This window comes from Microcaecilia unicolor, chromosome 1, assembly GCF_901765095.1.
Source record: "Microcaecilia unicolor chromosome 1, aMicUni1.1, whole genome shotgun sequence".
Taxonomy (NCBI): Eukaryota; Metazoa; Chordata; class Amphibia; order Gymnophiona; family Siphonopidae; genus Microcaecilia; species Microcaecilia unicolor.
The window spans coordinates 763,322,883-763,341,180 of NC_044031.1; the positions used below are offsets into that span (position 1 = coordinate 763,322,883).

Sequence of the window (18,298 nt, forward strand, 5' to 3'; positions counted from 1 at the left end):
GGACTGTCTGTGGGGCTGTGTCCGCTCCAGGTAGAAGGCCAATGCTCTCTTGCAGTCCAATGTGTGCAGCTGACGTTCAGCAGGGCAGGAATGAGGACGGGGAAAGAATGTTGGCAAGACAATTGACTGGTTCAGATGGAACTCCGACACGACCTTTGGCAAGAAGTTAGGGTGAGTGCGGAGGACTACTCTGTTATGATGAAATTTGGTGTAAGGGGCCTGGGCTACCAGGGCCTGAAGCTCACTGACTCTACGAGCTGAAGTAACTGCCACCAAGAAAATGACCTTCCAAGTCAAGTACTTCAGATGGCAGGAATTCAGTGGCTCGAAAGGAGGTTTCATCAGCTGGGTGAGAACGACATTGAGATCCCATGACACTGTAGGAGGCTTGACAGGGGGCTTTGACAAAAGCAAACCTCTCATGAAGCGAACAACTAAAGGCTGTCCTGAGATCGGCTTACCTTCCACACGGTAATGGTATGCACTGATTGCGCTAAGGTGAACTCTTACAGAGTTGGTCTTGAGACCAGACTCAGACAAGTGCAGAAGGTATTCAAGCAGGGTCTGTGTAGGACAAGAGCGAGGATCTAGGGCCTTGCTGTCACACCAGACGGCAAACCTCCTCCAATGGAAGAAGTAACTTCTCTTAGTGGAATCTTTCCTGGAAGCAAGCAAGATGCGGGAGACACCCTCTGACAGACCCAAAGAGGCAAAGTCTACGCCCTCAACATCCAGGCCGTAAGAGCCAGCGACTGGAGGCTGGGATGCAGAAGCGCCCCTTCGTCCTGTGTGATGAGGGTCGGAAAACACTCCAATCTCCACGGTTCTTCGGAGGACAACTCCAGAAGAAGAGGGAACCAGATCTGACGCGGCCAAAAAGGAGCAATCAGAATCATGGTGCCTCGGTCTTGTTTGAGTTTCAACAAAGTCTTCCCCACCAGAGGTATGGGAGGATAAGCATACACCAGACCCTCCCCCCAGTCCAGGAGGAAGGCATCCGATGCCAGTCTGCCGTGGGCCTGAAGCCTGGAACAGAACTGAGGGACTTTGTGGTTCACTCGAGATGCGAAGAGATCTACCAAGGGGGTGCCCCACACCTGGAAGATCTGTCTGGGCTAGATGGACCTTTGGTCTTTCCCAGTATGGCACTACTTATGTACTTATGTACCACACGGGAATTGAGCGACCACTCGTGAGGTTGCATAATCCTGCTCAACCTGTCGGCCAGACTGTTGTTTACGCCTGCCAGATATGTGGCTTGGAGCACCATGCCGTGACGGCGAGCCCAGAGCCACATGCTGACGGCTTCCTGACACAGGGGGCGAGATCCGGTGCCCCCCTGCTTGTTGACATAGTACATGGCAACCTGGTTGTCTGTCTGAATTTGGATAATTTGGTGGGACAGCCGATCTCTGAAAGCCTTCAGAGCGTTCCAGATCGCTCGCAGCTCCAGAAGATTGATCTGCAGATCGCGTTCCTGGAGGGACCAGCTTCCTTGGGTGTGAAGCCCATCGACATGAGCTCCCCATCCCAGGAGGGACGCATCCGTGGTCAGCACCTTTTGTGGCTGAGGAATTTGGAAGGGACGTCCCAGAGTCAAATTGGAGCAAATCGTCCACCAATATAGGGAATTGAGAAAACTCGTGGACAGGTGGATCACGTCCTCTAGACCCCCAGCGGCCTGATACCACTGGGAGGCTAGGGTCCATTGAGCAGATCTCATGTGAAGGCGGGCCATGGGAGTCACATGAACTGTGGAGGCCATGTGGCCCAGCAATCTCAACATCTGCCGAGCTGTGATCTGCTGGGACGCTCGCACCCGCGAGACGAGGGACAACAAGTTGTTGGCTCTCGTCTCTGGGAGATAGGCGCGAGCCGTCCGAGAATCCAGCAGAGCTCCTATGAATTCGAGTCTCTGTACTGGGAGAAGATGGGACTTTGGATAATTTATCACAAACCCCAGTAGCTCCAGTAGGCGAATAGTCATCTGCATGGACTGCAGGGCTCCTGCCTCGGATGTGTTCTTCACCAGCCAATCGTCGAGATATGGGAACACATTCACCCCCAGCCTGCGAAGTGCCGCTGCTACCACAGCTAGGCACTTTGTGAACACCCTGGGCGCAGAGGCGAGCCCAAAGGGTAGCACACAGTACTGGAAGTGGCGTGTGCCCAGCTGAAATCGCAGATACTGTCTGTGAGCTGGCAGTATCGGGATGTGAGTGTAGGCATCCTTCAAGTCCAGAGAGCATAGCCAATCGTTTTGCTGAATCATGGGGAGAAGGGTGCCCAGGGAAAGCATCCTGAACTTTTCTTTTACGAGATATTTGTTCAGGTCCCTTAGGTCTAGGATGGGACGCATCCCCCCTGTTTTCTTTTCCACAAGGAAGTACCTGGAATAGAATCCCAGCCCTTCCTGCCCGGATGGCACGGGCTCGACCGCATTGGCGCTGAGAAGGGCGGAGAGTTCCTCTGCAAGTACCTGCCTGTGCTGGAAGCTGTAAGACTGAGCTCCCGGTGGACAATTTGGAGGTTTGGCGGCCAAATTGAGGGTGTATCCTTGCTGGACTATTTGCAGAACCCACTGATCGGAGGTTATGAGAGGCCACCTTTGGTGAAAAGCTATCAACCTCCCCCCGACCGGCAGATCGCCCGGCACTGACACTTGGATGTCGGCTATGCTCTGCTGGAGCCAGTCAAAAGCTCGCCCCTTGCTTTTGCTGGGGAGCCGCGGGGCCTTGCTGAGGCGCACGCTGCTGACGAGAGCGAGCGCGCTGGGGCTTAGCCTGGGCCGCAGGCTGTCGGGAAGGAGGATTGTACCTACGCTTACCAGAAGCATAGGGACCAGTCTTCCTTCCCCCGAAAAATCTTCTACCTGTAGAGGTAGATGCTGAAGGCTGCCGGCGGGAGAACTTGTCGAATGCGGTGTCCCGCTGGTGGAGAGACTCTACCACCTGCTCGACTTTTTCCCCAAAAATGTTGTCCGCACGGCAAGGCGAGTCCGCAATCCGCTGCTGGAGTCTATTCTCCAGGTCGGCGGCACGCAGCCATGAGAGCCTGCGCATCACCACACCTTGAGCAGCGGCCCTGGACGCAACATCAAAAGTGTCATAAACTCCTCTGGCCAGGAATTTCTGCACGCCTTCAGCTGCCTGACCACCTCCTGAAAAGGCTTGGCTTGCTCAGGGGGAAGAGCATCAACCAAGCCCGCCAACTGCCGCACATTGTTCCGCATGTGTATGCTCGTGTAGAGCTGGTAAGACTGGATTTTGGCCACGAGCATAGAAGAATGGTAGGCCTTCCTCCCAAAGGAGTCTAAGGTTCTAGGGTCTTTGCCCGGGGGCGCCGAAGCATGCTCCCTAGAACTCTTAGCCTTCTTTAGGGCCAAATCCACAACTCCAGAGTCATGAGGCAACTGAGTGCGCATCAGCTCTGGGTCCCCATGGATCCGGTACTGGGACTCGATCTTCTTGGGAATGTGGGGATTACTTAATGGCTTGGTCCAGTTCGCAAGCAATGTCTTTTTCAGGACATGGTGCAAGGGAACAGTGGACGCTTCCTTAGGTGGAGAAGGATAGTCCAGGAGCTCAAACATTTCAGCCCTGGGCTCGTCCTCCACAACCACCGGGAAGGGGATGGCCGTAGACATCTCCCGGACAAAGGAAGCAAAAGACAGACTCTCGGGAGGAGAAAGCTGTCTCTCAGGAGAGGGAGTGGGATCAGAAGGAAGACCCTCAGACTCCTCGTCAGAGAAATATCTGGGATCTTCCTCTTCCTCCCACGAGGCCTCACCCTCGGTGTCAGACACAAGTTCGCGAACCTGTGTCCGCAACCTCGCCCTGCTCGACTCGGTGGAACCCCGTCCACGGTGGGGGCGTCGAGAGGTAGACTCCCTCGCCCGCATCGGCGAAGCTCCCTCCGCCGACGTAGTCGGGGAGCCTTCCTGGGAGGTGGCCGCGGTCGGCACCGCACGCGGTACCGACGTCGGGGACCTCAACCTGGGCGATGGACCAGCCGGCGCCATGCTCGACGGTACCGGAGGCGCAAGCACCGCCGGTACCGGAGGGGTAGGGCGCAACAGCTCTCCCAGAATCTCTGGGAGAACGGCCTGGAGGCTCTCGTTCAGAGTGGCTGCAGAAAAAGGCTGAGAGGTCGATGCAGGCGTCGACGTCAGAACCTGTTCCGGGCGAGGAGGCTGTTCCGGGCTGTCCAGAGTGGAGCGCATCGACACCTCCTGAACAGAGGGTGAGCGGTCCTCTCGGTGCCGATGCCTGCTGGGTGCCGAATCCCTCGGCGACCCAGAGCTCTCGGTGCCGACACGGGGAGGAGACCGGTGTCGATGCTTCTTCGACTTCTTCCGAAGCATGTCACCGGAGCTCCCCGGCACCGACGAGGAGGACGTAGAATCCATCCGTCGCTTCCTCGGGGCCGAGACCGAAGAGGGTCGATCCCGGGGGGGCTGTACCGCAGGAGCCCTCAGGGTAGGAGGAGACCCACCCGAAGGCTCACCGCCACCAGCAGGGGAATGGACAGCCCTCACCTGCACTCCTGACGATGCACCTCCGTCCGACGACATCAGCAGACGAAGTCTCGGTACCACCGACGTCGATGCAGTCGCCCGATGCCTCGGCGCCGATGCAGAGGTCCGATGCCTCCATGCAGTCGATGGAGCGGCAGCCAAGGAAGATGGTCCGGACGCTGACGACGTCGATGCACTCGATGCCTCCGGTGCCGATGTCGACGAAGAGCCCGAGAACAAAACGTTCCACTGGGCTAATCTCGCTACCTGAGTCCGCCTTTGTAACAGGGAACACAGACTGCAGTTCTGAGGGCGGTGCTGGGCCCCTAGACACTGAAGACACGCAGAGTGCCTATCAGTGAGCGAGATTACCCGGGCGCACTGGGTGCACTTCTTGAAGCCGCTGGAAGGCTTCGATGTCATGGGCGGAAAAATCACGCCGGCGAAATCAAAAGCCGAAATGGCGAAAATTGAAGCACCAAAATTTAAAGGGAGAAAAATCTCGACCGAGGCCAAACTAGGCCTACCCCGACAACGAAAGAAAACTTACGGGGCAAAAGTTGAGAAAAATACGGGAAGGGCAGAAAACCCGAAAGGGTCTTCCGGAACACTTCCGGAGCGCTTCCCGAACTTTTTAAAAGAAAAACAAGGAAAAAACACGTCGAAAAGGACGCGCGAGGTCGACTCTCTGGGGCACGAACGGCGTAACACGACCGTACCGAGCGCGGACGAAAGAAGACTGGCCGGCTCGAGCCGGTTTCGGGCGGGAAGACGGCCGCGCATGCGCGGTGCGCATGGGCGCGCGAGGACTAGCAAAGGCCTTTGCTAGTAAACTTTCCGATGGAGGGGGCTGCCGAGGACTTCAACCCATCAGTGAGAACAAGCAGCCTGCTTGTCCTCGGAGAATGAAGTGTTGTCAATTGTGAAACTGTTGTAGTTGTTTTGGTCAAATAGGTTCATAATGACCATGAACTTAGTTTGGAGAACTAGCCTAGTGGTTAGTGCAGTGGACTCTGATCCTGGGGAACTGGGTTCAATTCCCACTGCAGCTCCTTGTGACTCTGGCCAAGTCACTTAACCCTCCATTGCCCCTGGTACAAAATAAGGACCTGAATATATGTAAACCACTTTGAATGTAGTTGCAAAAACCTCAGAAAGGCAGTATATCAAGTCCCAGTTCCCTTTCCCTATTTGAGATTCTACATGGAATGTTGAAACTATTTGAGATTCTACATGGAATGTTGCTACTATTGGAGTTTCTAGATGGAATGTTGCTATTCCACTAGCAACGTTCCATGTAGAAGCCTGCCCTTGCAGATCAGCAACGCGGCCACGCAGGCTTCTGTTTCTGTGAGTCGTACAGGACGTCAGACTCACAGAAACAGAAGCCTGCGCGGCCACATTGGTGATCTGCAAGGGAAGGCTTCTACGTGGAATGTTGCTAGTGGAGGAGTAGCCTAGTGGTTAGTACAGCAGACTCTGATTCTGGGGAACTGAGTTCAATTCCCACTGCAGCACCTTGTGACTCTAGGCAAGTCACTTAACCCTCCATTGCCTCTGGTACAAAATAAGTACCTGAATATACAGTGGTGGAAATAAGTATTTGATCCCTTGCTGATTTTGTAAGTTTGCCCACTGACAAAGACATGAGCAGCCCATAATTGAAGGGTAGGTTATTGGTAACAGTGAGAGATAGCACATCACAAATTAAATCCGGAAAATCACATTGTGGAAAGTATATGAATTTATTTGCATTCTGCAGAGGGAAATAAGTATTTGATCCCCCACCAACCAGTAAGAGATCTGGCCCCTACAGACCAGGTAGATGCTCCAAATCAACTCGTTACCTGCATGACAGACAGCTGTCGACAATGGTCACCTGTATGAAAGACACCTGTCCACAAACTCAGTGAATCAGTCAGACTCTAACCTCTACAAAATGGCCAAGAGCAAGGAGCTGTCTAAGGATGTCAGGGACAAGATCATACACCTGCACAAGGCTGGAATGGGCTACAAAACCATCAGTAAGACGCTGGGCGAGGAGACAACTGTTTGTGCCATAGTAAGAAAATGGAAGAAGTACAAAATGACTGTCAATCGACAAAGATCTGGGGCTCCACGCAAAATCTCACCTCGTGGGGTATCCTTGATCATGAGGAAGGTTAGAAATCAGCCTACAACTACAAGGGGGGAACTTGTCAATGATCTCAAGGCAGCTGGGACCACTGTCACCACGAAAACCATTGGTAACACATTACGACATAACGGATTGCAATCCTGCAGTGCCCGCAAGGTCCCCCTGCTCCGGAAGGCACATGTGATGGCCCGTCTGAAGTTTGCCAGTGAACACCTGGATGATGCCGAGAGTGATTGGGAGAAGGTGCTGTGGTCAGATGAGACAAAAATTGAGCTCTTTGGCATGAACTCACTCGCCGTGTTTGGAGGAAGAGAAATGCTGCCTATGACCCAAAGAACACCGTCCCCACTGTCAAGCATGGAGGTGGAAATGTTATGTTTTGGGGGTGTTTCTCTGCTAAGGGCACAGGACTACTTCACAAGCATCAATGGGAGAATGGATGGGGCCATGTACCGTACAATTCTGAGTGACAACCTCCTTCCCTCCGCCAGGGCCTTAAAAATGGGTCGTGGCTGGGTCTTCCAGCACGACAATGACCCAAAACATACAGCCAAGGCAACAAAGGAGTGGCTCAGGAAGAAGCACATTAGGGTCATGGAGTGGCCTAGCCAGTCACCAGACCTTAATCCCATTGAAAACTTATGGAGGGAGCTGAAGCTGCGAGTTGCCAAGCGACAGCCCAGAACTCTTAATGATTTAGAGATGATCTGCAAAGAGGAGTGGACCAAAATTCCTCCTGACATGTGTGCAAACCTCATCATCAACTACAGAAGACGTCTGACCGCTGTGCTTGCCAACAAGGGTTTTGCCACCAAGTATTAGGTCTTGTTTGCCAGAGGGATCAAATACTTATTTCCCTCTGCAGAATGCAAATAAATTCATATACTTTCCACAATGTGATTTTCCGGATTTAATTTGTGATGTGCTATCTCTCACTGTTACCAATAACCTACCCTTCAATTATGGGCTGCTCATGTCTTTGTCAGTGGGCAAACTTACAAAATCAGCAAGGGATCAAATACTTATTTCCACCACTGTATGTAAACCGCTTTGAATGTAGTTGCAAAAACCTCAGAAAGGCGGTATATCAAGTCCCATTTCCCTTTTCTTTATTTAGCTTTAGTTTGGATTCTTAGGCCCAGGTTTCCATCAAATTTAAGCCAAGTTTTGTAAGATGTCTTTAATGTAGCAAGTACTAACTGGCCTTTATAGAACTGGCGTTTAGTGTGGATCTTAACGGTGTCTAGCTTTTGGCCTGGCCCTATAAGCACACAAGATGAAAGCAACAGCCCGTTTTCACGTCATCCTAAGAGTCCAATATTCACTGAGCACTTCCCAACATTTAAGCTTACACCAAGAAACGTGACAACTCAAAGGCTGTACCCCAGCTGCACGATGGCCACCATCCCTTCCACCTTCAGGCTGCCATGTAACAACACACAGAAGTTGGGGACCTTCCCAGCTATCTGACTGGCTGAGTTCTCATCCTCTACGTCTTCAGTCACCCCTGGGCCCAATTCATCACCATCTGTGAGAGAAAGGAAGAAAAACGTATCAGTAGGACAGGCATAGCCTCTCATCACTTCAGAACATAAGGGCTAACTGGATTCGACTAATCAAGCCCAAACCCCTGTCACCATCAGGTGGCTACTAAGGTCACATGGAAGGCCAGCAAGGCCCACTCCCAGATATCTAAGGCTAAGTACCTTTAGGCCTGTTTTAAACCCTTTGCACATGCGTGTGGCGATATACGAGGCTGTCCATAAATAAAGAACATGATATAAGGGCTGCATGCCAATAATTAACATGTCAAGCAGGATTAAAAAATTTAATTATGATTAATGATTAACCACCCTCCCTCCACCCCATCCCCCAGACTGCTGGCGGTTTTCTCTCCCTTCCGGTTTGTCTTTTTATTTTCAGTAAGCCTGTGCCCTGCAGCGGCAGCCACATTGAAACACTGCCTCAGCCTAAACTGGGCCTTTCCTTCTGACCCATCCCACCCCGCCCCATCTGAAAACAGGAAGGTGCGTCACAAGGGGGCAGGATGAGTCAGAGGGAAAGGCCCAGTGCAGGCTGAGGCAGTGTTTCAATATGGCTGCCGCTGCAGGGCACAGGCTTACTGAAAATAAAAAGGTAAACTGGGAGGGGAGGAGAGGCACAGGGGGGGACATATGAGAGAGAAAATGGATGATGGCTGGGTGTATATATGAAAGACAGAATGGGCTCAGGCTCCCTTCAAAGCTGCAGGACCTGTTCAATGGCTGGTGGGGTAGGTGAAGCCCCGCCAGCTGAAGAAATCCGCTGCTTGAGTCACCCTCTTCCTCCTCATACTGCCTCAGGAGCAAGGAAGTCAGTGGAGTAACTCCAGCCACTGCTTGCACTCCAAGCATGCTCAATTCGTGCATGAACTTTGCATGCTCGGAGAGAGCTGGCATCAGTGGCTAGAGGCACCCCAGTGACTTCCTCATTCCTGAGGCAGTGCAAGGAGGAAGGGGGCCGCTTTGGCAGTGAATTTCTTCAACTGGCAGGGCTTCAGCATCCCCACCAGCAAAGGTATGCTATCTAATTGGGGAGGGGGGAGGAAGAGGAAATGCATCCACCTCCCCTCCCATGGACTGCTGGCTATGCCTTGCCTTTAATTGCACAATTAAAAATTTTAATCGTTATGCAGCCTTAATAATAATGCTCATATTGGCGATAGCCATATTAAGAAAAGGAACAATGAGCAGATGGGTGCGTTCTTCTAACATCTTGGAAAATGCTACCAAAGAACAAAATCAATCCCGGGCTCAATTTATTTTGGTAAATGAGTTCTGTCATAAGGACAGCCATACTAGGTCAGACCAATGGTCCATCTAGTCCAGTATCTTGCTTCCAACAGTGGCCAATCCAGGTCACAAGTCCCTGGCAGAAACCCAAATAGTAGCAACATTCCATGCTACCAACCCCAGTGGCTTCCCTCATGTCTCTCTCAATAGCAGACTATGGACTTTTCCTCCAGGAACTTGTCAAACTGTTTTAAAACCCAGAGACGCTAACCACTGTTATCTCATCATCCGGCAAAGAGTACCAGAGCCTAACTATTCTTTGAGTGAAAAAATATTTCCTCCTATATGTTTTTAAAGTATTTCCATGTAATTTCATTGAGTGTCTCCTGGTCTTTGTACTTTTTGAAAAAGAGTGAAAAATCGATTCACTTCTACCCGTTCTACATCACTCAGGATTTAACAGACCTTAATCATATCCTCCCCTCAGCCGTCCCTCTTCCAAGCTGAAGAGAGCCCTAACCTCTTTAGCCTTTCTTCATATGAGAGGCGTTCCGTCCCCTTTAATCTGTTTTTCTGATAGAAGCCCTGGGTCTAATCTCCCCACTCCCCCCCCACCCAACTCCAATTTAGATCTGCAGGCAAGTGAGAATAAAATGTTCACAGCTTGCTCTTTAACTCAGCACATGTTGGAAGTTTCCCTACTTCTTGCAGTTTCTGCCTGATGAGTTTCTCTGTAGAAGACTGGCCCATACAGCTCAGCCTGAGAAGTGGGCAGTAGCGGTGGTACATCTACTGTGAGGCACTACACAGTTCCAGCATTTAGCCCAGGGCATTTCCTAGCTGCTAACACCCTGTCAGAGAGAACTGGTGAATAGCACAAGAATACCCCAAATTACAGACACACTGGTGGCATAAAACAGCTATATTAGCTACAAGGTCACAAATTATTTTATATGTAGTGCTAAGGTGAAATCCCTCTCCATGTAAGCTGACCTGCAGGGCCGTGCTGATGCAGTAAGCGAGGTAAGCGCGCTTGCCTTCGAGGGGCGCCACTGCCCTGCCGTCCGTCTGCTCACTTGCAAAATCTTTCACCTGAACAGTATTAATTGAGGCAGGCACGCTCTTCAACTTACGTGAGAATACAACCAGATTGCTATTTATGCTTCAGTTTGGGGCTAGCTCCTCAGTCAGGGTAAGTTTCAGAGCTTGAAACAGCATTCAAATTAAAGAGAACCTGAAATTTTAAAAGTGCTAAAAATAAGTTTTAAAAGTATTTGCCTTAAATCTAATTGCAGAATTCAGGTGCTGGGAGTCTGTACTTGGTTGTCATATGCTCAGATTTGTTTAAATCATATGCAAATTAGTCCGGTGTTTTTCACTAAACATTCCCATGAGTGTCTGTATGTTAATCTGCATTCAAATAGAGCTCTCTGATTGGATGATCAGCTTCTGTTAAGAAATCTGCCCGGGAAGTGAACAGAGTGAGAGCTGTCCTTTGCCAAGAGAGACATCCAGCTGTGACTTCCTGTGTTTGTTGACTGAAGTTATAAAAGAGTGCCTGATTGTGGTAAATGAAAAAATATAAGTGAAAAGAGATTGGTGGCGATTGAAGTTTCTCTAGTGAGAAAAGGATCTGAATATTTCAGGATTACTTGAAGTTTGTGAAGAATAGAAAAGGGTGAATTTCAGTTTAAGAGTGTTTAAATCCTATAAGCTATATAAAGGCTAGGTAGATTTAAGTGACTGTAAGCAAGGAAACCTTAATATTTGATCTGAAATAAATATTTGATCTGAGATAGTTGATCAGAGATAAATGTTTGATCTGAATTATATCCTTTGGTGCAAAGGAGATTAGAATGCAATAGAGTATTTCTTTCTGTTTACCAGTACAGTCAAATAATTCCATTCCACTTAAATAATTTTTTGTTATATATATGAGGGAGTAGTATCTGGATTTATTGTAAATCAAATTGATTCCATTCACAGGAATTCATATTCACCTTCATGCATTCATCCGATATTATCTTTTAAGGATGAAGTTTTATTTTATGTTCACTCTGTCTCTTGTGAGCTGAGCACAGTTAGTTTCCTCGGCTGGCACGACTACATATTAGAGGTATTTTGATACTGTGTGAAGTTTTACCACAGACGGGTGACATATATAAAACATTCTCCTTGGATAGGATGCGATATGTGAAAATACATTTTGCTTTAATGAAATTGCTAAACTTTAGAGTCAGAGACTTATCAATGAGGGATACATACAGTGCTATTTTTTCCTGAGGTCCGGCTTACTTGCCTGCTCCCTTCTGTTCCTGCTCTGGGGGGGCGCCAACCGATAGTCTGCAGGGGGACACCAGAGACCCTAGGCACGGCCCTGCTGACCTGTGGCCCTACCCTGAACCTAGCAACTCTGAGGATTGGGGAGAGAGGAATTTCAGGGAAGTAGTTTCAACCAGCTCTCTCATGGGCTTTTTGCTTTGGATGTACTTCACAGAAAGCTTCTTTTCAAAGCCTCACTTCACCTGCCTTACTAACTTTATTACATTTAGTGGGCCTTTCACAAAGGTGTGTTAGCATTTTTAGCATACGCTAAACACTAGAGAAAATCATATAGTCCTATGGGCATCTCTAGAATTTACTGTGCACTAAAAATGCTACTGCACCTTTGTAAAAGACCCCCTTAGTTCTACAATATTTACATATCTGTTTTCTTGATTAGCAGACACCATTTTTTTGAAAAATGCTCTTTTGGCTTTTTACCACCTCACTACTAAACCACACTGGCCATTGTTTGACTTTTTCTGATGCATAGAATACAGTTTTATCTGGACTTCCAAAATGGCTTTTAAGAATAATGAAACCATGAAAGGGATGAACATAACAGTCCTACAAAAAAAAAATGATGAAAACACAAAAAAAAGTGGGAAACAGAGAAAGCTCAAACTGTGGGGCTGAAAATTAAACAATACTTTTTCATATAACACATAAAAAGATCCATTTATTGTTCAATATGTAAAATCCATAACACAGAATTGTATGTAGTATTCCATTTACATACAAATGCATTCAAGTTTATTCTTTATAAGACCTTTTTATATTTTCTGTAAAAGGCAATAAAATGGCATAAGTATATACCCCCACTTTCTGTTTTGGCATACCATTTTTTATTTTCTATTTTTTTCCTCTTTTTATACTTGATGCACCTTTTTTCGGTTGTTTTGTATTCTGTTTGAATAACATCCATCATTGCTGTTTTCATTTCTATTATCACTGCTGTTCTCATTTATATTATTCATGCTGTATATTTTGAATTTGACAGTTCCTGTTCTGGTGAGTATGCACATGACTTTTCCCGCGTTACTGGTGGTTTTAAATTCCGGAGGTTTTTAGAAACACGCTTCTATGTAGAGCAGTTTGTACCCACTAGAGAAGAGTGTTTCTCTGTGTCACTGTTTCTGAGATATGTTTGGTTATTTTCATCTTCACTCTGTTTTAGTAGTAATGTTTTGAGATGGTATATACAACTTTTTGGAATCCGAGAAGACATTTTTTTTACATAGAAAACACAAAAGTATAATCTGTTTTTACTATGTTTTTCTATGTCTTAGACTGGGTGCAGTACCCCAATCTCTATTTTGAATTGGGCTTTTTGATCTACCACTATATGATATATAACGGGGTAGCGACGCTTTAAGTTATATATACACATTATTTTCTGACAACGCACACCACCCACAGCCACTGCACAATCGCTGTAGGATTTTTTTTTTTTTTTTTTAACAACGTGCTTATGAATACTACTACTTCTTACCATTTCTAAAGCGCTACTAGATGTACACAGCGCTGTACACTTGAACATGAAGAGACAGTCCCTGCTAGACAGTAGGCTTACAATCGAATCAGGACAAACAAGAGAAATAAGGGACTTACTAAGGTGGGAAAGATAAAATATACAAGGGTACTGAACAAGTGAATGGGGGGCTAGACGTTAAAAGCAGCATCAAACAGGTGGGCTTTTAGCCAAGATTGGAAGACGGCCAGAGATGGAGCTTGATGTACCGGCTCAGGAAGTCTATTCCAGGCATATGGTGCAGGAAAATAAAAGGAACAGAGTCTGGAGTTAGCAGTGCAAGAGAAGGGTACAGATAAGAGAGATTTACAATGAGTGGAGTTCCCGGGGAGAAGTGTTGGGAGAGATAAGAGTGGAGAGGTACTGAGGAGCTGCAGAGTGAATGCACTTGTAAGTCAGTAAGAGGAGTTTGAACTATATGCTGAGACAGATAGGGAGCCAACGAAGTGACTTGAGAAGGCTAATATGAGCATAGCGACACTGGCGAAATATAAGTCGTGCAGCAGAATTTTGAACAGATTGAAGGGGAGAGAGATGGCTTAGTGGGAGACCTGTGAGAAGCAAGTTGCAATAGTCTAAGCGAGAGGTGAAAAAGAGTGTGGATAAGGGTTTTGGTAGTGTGCTTAGAAAGGAAAGGACTAATTTTGGTGATGTAGAGAAAGAAACGACTGTTTTTAGAAGTCTGTTGGATATGTGCAGCGAAAGAGAGACAGGAGTCAAAGCTAACCTCAAAGTTACTAAGGTTTTTCAAGTATAACACAAAACAAACAAACAAAAAAAGTTACAATAATCCATGGCAAAGTTAATAACAAAAATGAAAAGACAGAACAACATACCATGACAATACCCATAGCAAATCAGCAATTATACAATTATCAGGTAGTGCTATTAGGAGTCCGACAAAATGAATCTAAACGAGCCCACGTCTTCAAGACAGATTGAACACAACGGTGCTTATGGGCTAGAATAGTTTCATATTTCCTAATCACACACACGTTACTCCACCATTCATTATAATTGAGATGTACATTATTTTTCCAGTTTGAAACAATTAAGTGTAAAGCAACAGCCAACAATATATTAAACAATTTCTTATCGGATTCTAAGAGAGAGAAGTTAGCAGAAGTGGCCCTTAAAACCACAACATCATAAGAAATCACGGTTGACGCAGGCAACTGAAAAATAAGGCGCAACTTAGCCCAAATGAGTCGCCAGTATGCTCTTACGTTCTTACAGTAAAAAAACATATGGGAAAGGGATCCATCTGATTCTTGACAGGACCAGCATTTGTAATCAAGACTCTTAGTAATCCTGGCCACTCTAGCAGGTGTCCAATAGGCCCTGTGAAAAAGAAAATAGGAGGATTGGGAAATTGCTGCCGATTTAGTTGGACGCATCGAATGGACCCAAAAGGTGTACCAGTCAAAATCAGACGCATCAATCAGACCTATTACTGGCTAAATCCAGAGGTCAATATTCCATCCTCATTCTTCTTGATCTTTCCGCTGCTTTTGACACTGTCGATCACAGCATACTTCTCGATACCCTGTCCTCACTTGGATTCCAGGGCTCTGTCCTTTCCTGGTTCTCTTCCTACCTCTCCCTCCGCACCTTTAGTGTTCACTCTGGTGGATCATCTTCTACTTCTATCCCTCTGCCTGTCGGCGAACCTCAGGGTTCTGTTCTTGGTCCCCTCCTCTTTTCTATCTACACTTCTTCCCTTGGTTCATTAATCTCATCCCATGGCTTTTCCTACCATCTCTATGCTGATGACTCCCAAATCTACCTTTCTACCCCTGATATCTCACCTTGCATCCAAACCAAAGTTTCAGCGTGCTTGTCTGACATTGCTGTCTGGATGTCTCAACGCCACCTGAAATTAAATATGACCAAAACCGAGCTTCTCATTTCCCCCCCAAACCCACCTCCCCGCTCCCCCTGTTTTCTATTTCTGTTGATGGCTCTCTCATTCTCCCTGTCTCCTCAGCTCGAAACCTTGGGTCATCTTTGACTCTTCTCTCTCCTTCTCTGCTCATATCCAGCAGATCCGCCAAGACCTGTCGTTTCTTTCTTTACAACATCCGTAAAATCCGCCCCTTTCTTTCCGAGCACTCTACCAAAACCCTCATCCACACCCTTGTCACCTCTCGTTTAGACTACTGCAATCTGCTTCTTGCTGGCCTCCCACTTAGTCACCTCTCCCCTCTCCAGTCGGTTCAAAACTCTGCTGCCCGTCTCATCTTCCGCCAGGGTCGCTTTACTCATACTACCCCTCTCCTCAAGACCCTTCACTGGCTCCCTATCCGTTTTCGCATCCTGTTCAAACTTCTTCTACTAACCTATAAATGTATTCACTCTGCTGCTCCCCAGTATCTCTCCACACTCGTCCTTCCCTACACCCCTTCCCGTGCACTCCGCTCCATGGATAAATCCTTCTTATCTGTTCCCTTCTCCACTACTGCCAACTCCAGACTTCGCGCCTTCTGTCTCGCTGCACCCTACGCCTGGAATAAACTTCCTGAGCCCCTACGTCTTGCCCCATCCTTGGCCACCTTTAAATCTATACTGATAGCCCACCTCTTTAACATTGCTTTTGACTCGTAACCACTTGTAACCACTCGCCTCCACCTACCCTCCTCTCTTCCTTCCTGTTCACATTAATTGATTTGATTACTTTATTTATTTTTTGTCTATTAGATTGTAAGCTCTTTGAGCAGGGACTGTCTTTCTTCTATGTTTGTGCAGCGCTGCGTATGCCTTGTAGCGCTATAGAAATGCTAAATAGTAGTAGTAGTAGTAGTTACAAGCTGATCAGACACGGAGGCAGTGACGTAGGAGAGGGGAGGAGCCTGCGAGCCAGCAGCCAATGCCTCAAGGCTGCCTAGACAGTGCCTGCCGGTGCCGCGCTTTTTTTTTTTTTTTTTTTTACATTTTTCGTCCTTAGCGCCGTTAGCGCTTCTTCTTTTTGTAGCGCCGGCCCTGCTGCTCAACAAGAAAAGCAGCAGTGGCCGGCAATGGGAGCTGGCGCTGGCATGCAGGGCGGGCCTCGTCGAAGAAAAGAGGGAAAACATGGAAGAATGGGGAGAAAAAGAGGGAAAACAGATGGAAGGATGGGGAGAAAAAGAGGGAAAACAGATGGAAGGATGGGGAGAAAAAGAGGGAAAATAGATTGAAGGATGGCAGAGAATGAGGGAAAACATGGAAGGATGGGGAGAAAAGAGGGAAAACAGATGGAAGGATGGGGAGAAAAAGAGGGAAAACAGATGGAAGGATGGGGAGAAAAAGAGGGAAAACAGATGGAAGGATGGGGAGAAAAGAGGGAAAACAGATGGAAGGATGGGGAGAAAAAGAGGGAAAACAGATGGAAGGATGGGGAGAAAAAGAGGGAAAACAGATGGAAGGATGGGGAGAAAAAGAGGGAAAATAGATTGAAGGATGGCAGAGAATGAGGGAAAACATGGAAGGATGGGGAGAAAAGAGGGAAAACAGATGGAAGGATGGGGAGAAAAAGAGGGAAAACAGATGGAAGGATGGGGAGAAAAAGAGGGAAAACAGATGGAAGGATGGGGAGAAAAGAGGGAAAACAGATGGAAGGATGGGGAGAAAAAGAGGGAAAACAGATGGAAGGATGGGGAGAGAAAGAGGGAAAATGGATGGATGGGGAGAGAGACTCTGGATGGAAGGATGTGGAGAGAGAAGGGACACTGAACAGAAAAGGGTAGAGTGATACAGAGACACTGGTTAGAAAGAGGGAGAGAGAGAGACATTAGATGGAAGGATCAGGAGAGAGGATAGATGGATGGAAGGATGGGGAGAGAAAGAGGGAAGACGCTGGATGGAAGGGTAGGGAGAAAGGTGACACTGGACGGAAGGATGCAGAAAGAAAGAGGGGAGACTACTGGAAGGATGGGGAGAGAGGGGGGAGACTGGAAGGATGGGGAGAGAAAGAAGAGAGCTGCTGGATGGAAAAGGAGAGTAGTGAAAGACTGGAGAATAAGAGGAAGGGGCATGGGGAGAACAAGGGAGAGAAAAAGATGAAAAGCCATAAGTAGATGAAGGAAATTAAAGAATGGATAGTAAGAATGAATTAAATCAGGACAGAGAGAGAGAGGCAGAAAAATATTGAAGAAAGCAAAGAAAAAGGAGAGAAAAATGAGAAATGGCCAGGAAACCGTGGCAGAAGAGTTAAGTGAAAACGAAGGAAAGCAGAATCTAGAGACTGGGAGCGACACAATGAGAAAAAGTAAATGGCCATACAACAAAGGTAAAGAAAATAATTTTATTTTTAATTTAGGATAAAGTAATATGGTGTTAATAAAGTTTCAGAGACCAATACTTCCTTCCTTAGGTCAGGCGAGGATACCGTAACAGCATTATACTGACCTGAGGCAGGAGGTTTTGGCCTCTGAAAGCTCACTGAAAAGGATTAGGCTATTAAATAAATTTTCTGAAATCTGATGCACTGAAAAGCAGCACTTTACCCTGTGTGACAAATGCATCTGATTAGCGTGACTAAAGTTTGCTGGGGGAGGGGGGTAGAGAGAAAATTTTGTTCCCACCCACTTTGGGTTCAGGCCCATCCAAAATTGGCAGTCTGGCTATGCCACTGCACGGAGGATGAGTGTTATCCTCACTTGGATTTCAGTGCTTTGTTCTTTCCTGGTTTTCTTCTTCTCTCTCCCATCGTACTTTTAGCGTACACTCTGGTGGATCCTCCTCCACTTCTATCCCACTGTTGGTGTACCTCGGGGATCTGTCCTGGGACCACTTCTTTTCTCCATCTATAATTCTTCTCTTGGTACTCTGATCTCATCCCATGGTTTTCAGTAACACCTTTATGCTGATGACTCCCAGACTGGATGGACTTCTCCAAACCAGCAGGAATCCAGGCCAAAGTATCAGCCTGCCTGTCTGACATTGCTGCCTGGATGTCTCACTGCCATATGAAACTAAACACGACATAGTAACATAGTAGATGACGGCAGAAAAAGACTTGCACAGTCCATCCAGTCTGCCCAACA

At 47.6% G+C, this 18,298-nt stretch overlaps 1 protein-coding gene across 4 annotated transcripts in view; it reads right to left on the reverse strand.

Annotated features, from left to right (window-relative positions):
- The window catches only part of INTS14 (integrator complex subunit 14), a 74,042-nt gene that overhangs the window by 10,677 nt on the left and 45,067 nt on the right, over positions 1–18,298 (reverse strand). For all 4 annotated transcript variants that reach the window (XM_030189783.1, XM_030189780.1, XM_030189781.1 and 1 more), the window contains exon 8: positions 8,037–8,181. In XM_030189783.1, the coding sequence (XP_030045643.1) occupies positions 8,037–8,181 (145 nt within the window). The remainder of the gene's footprint in view (positions 1–8,036; positions 8,182–18,298) is intronic.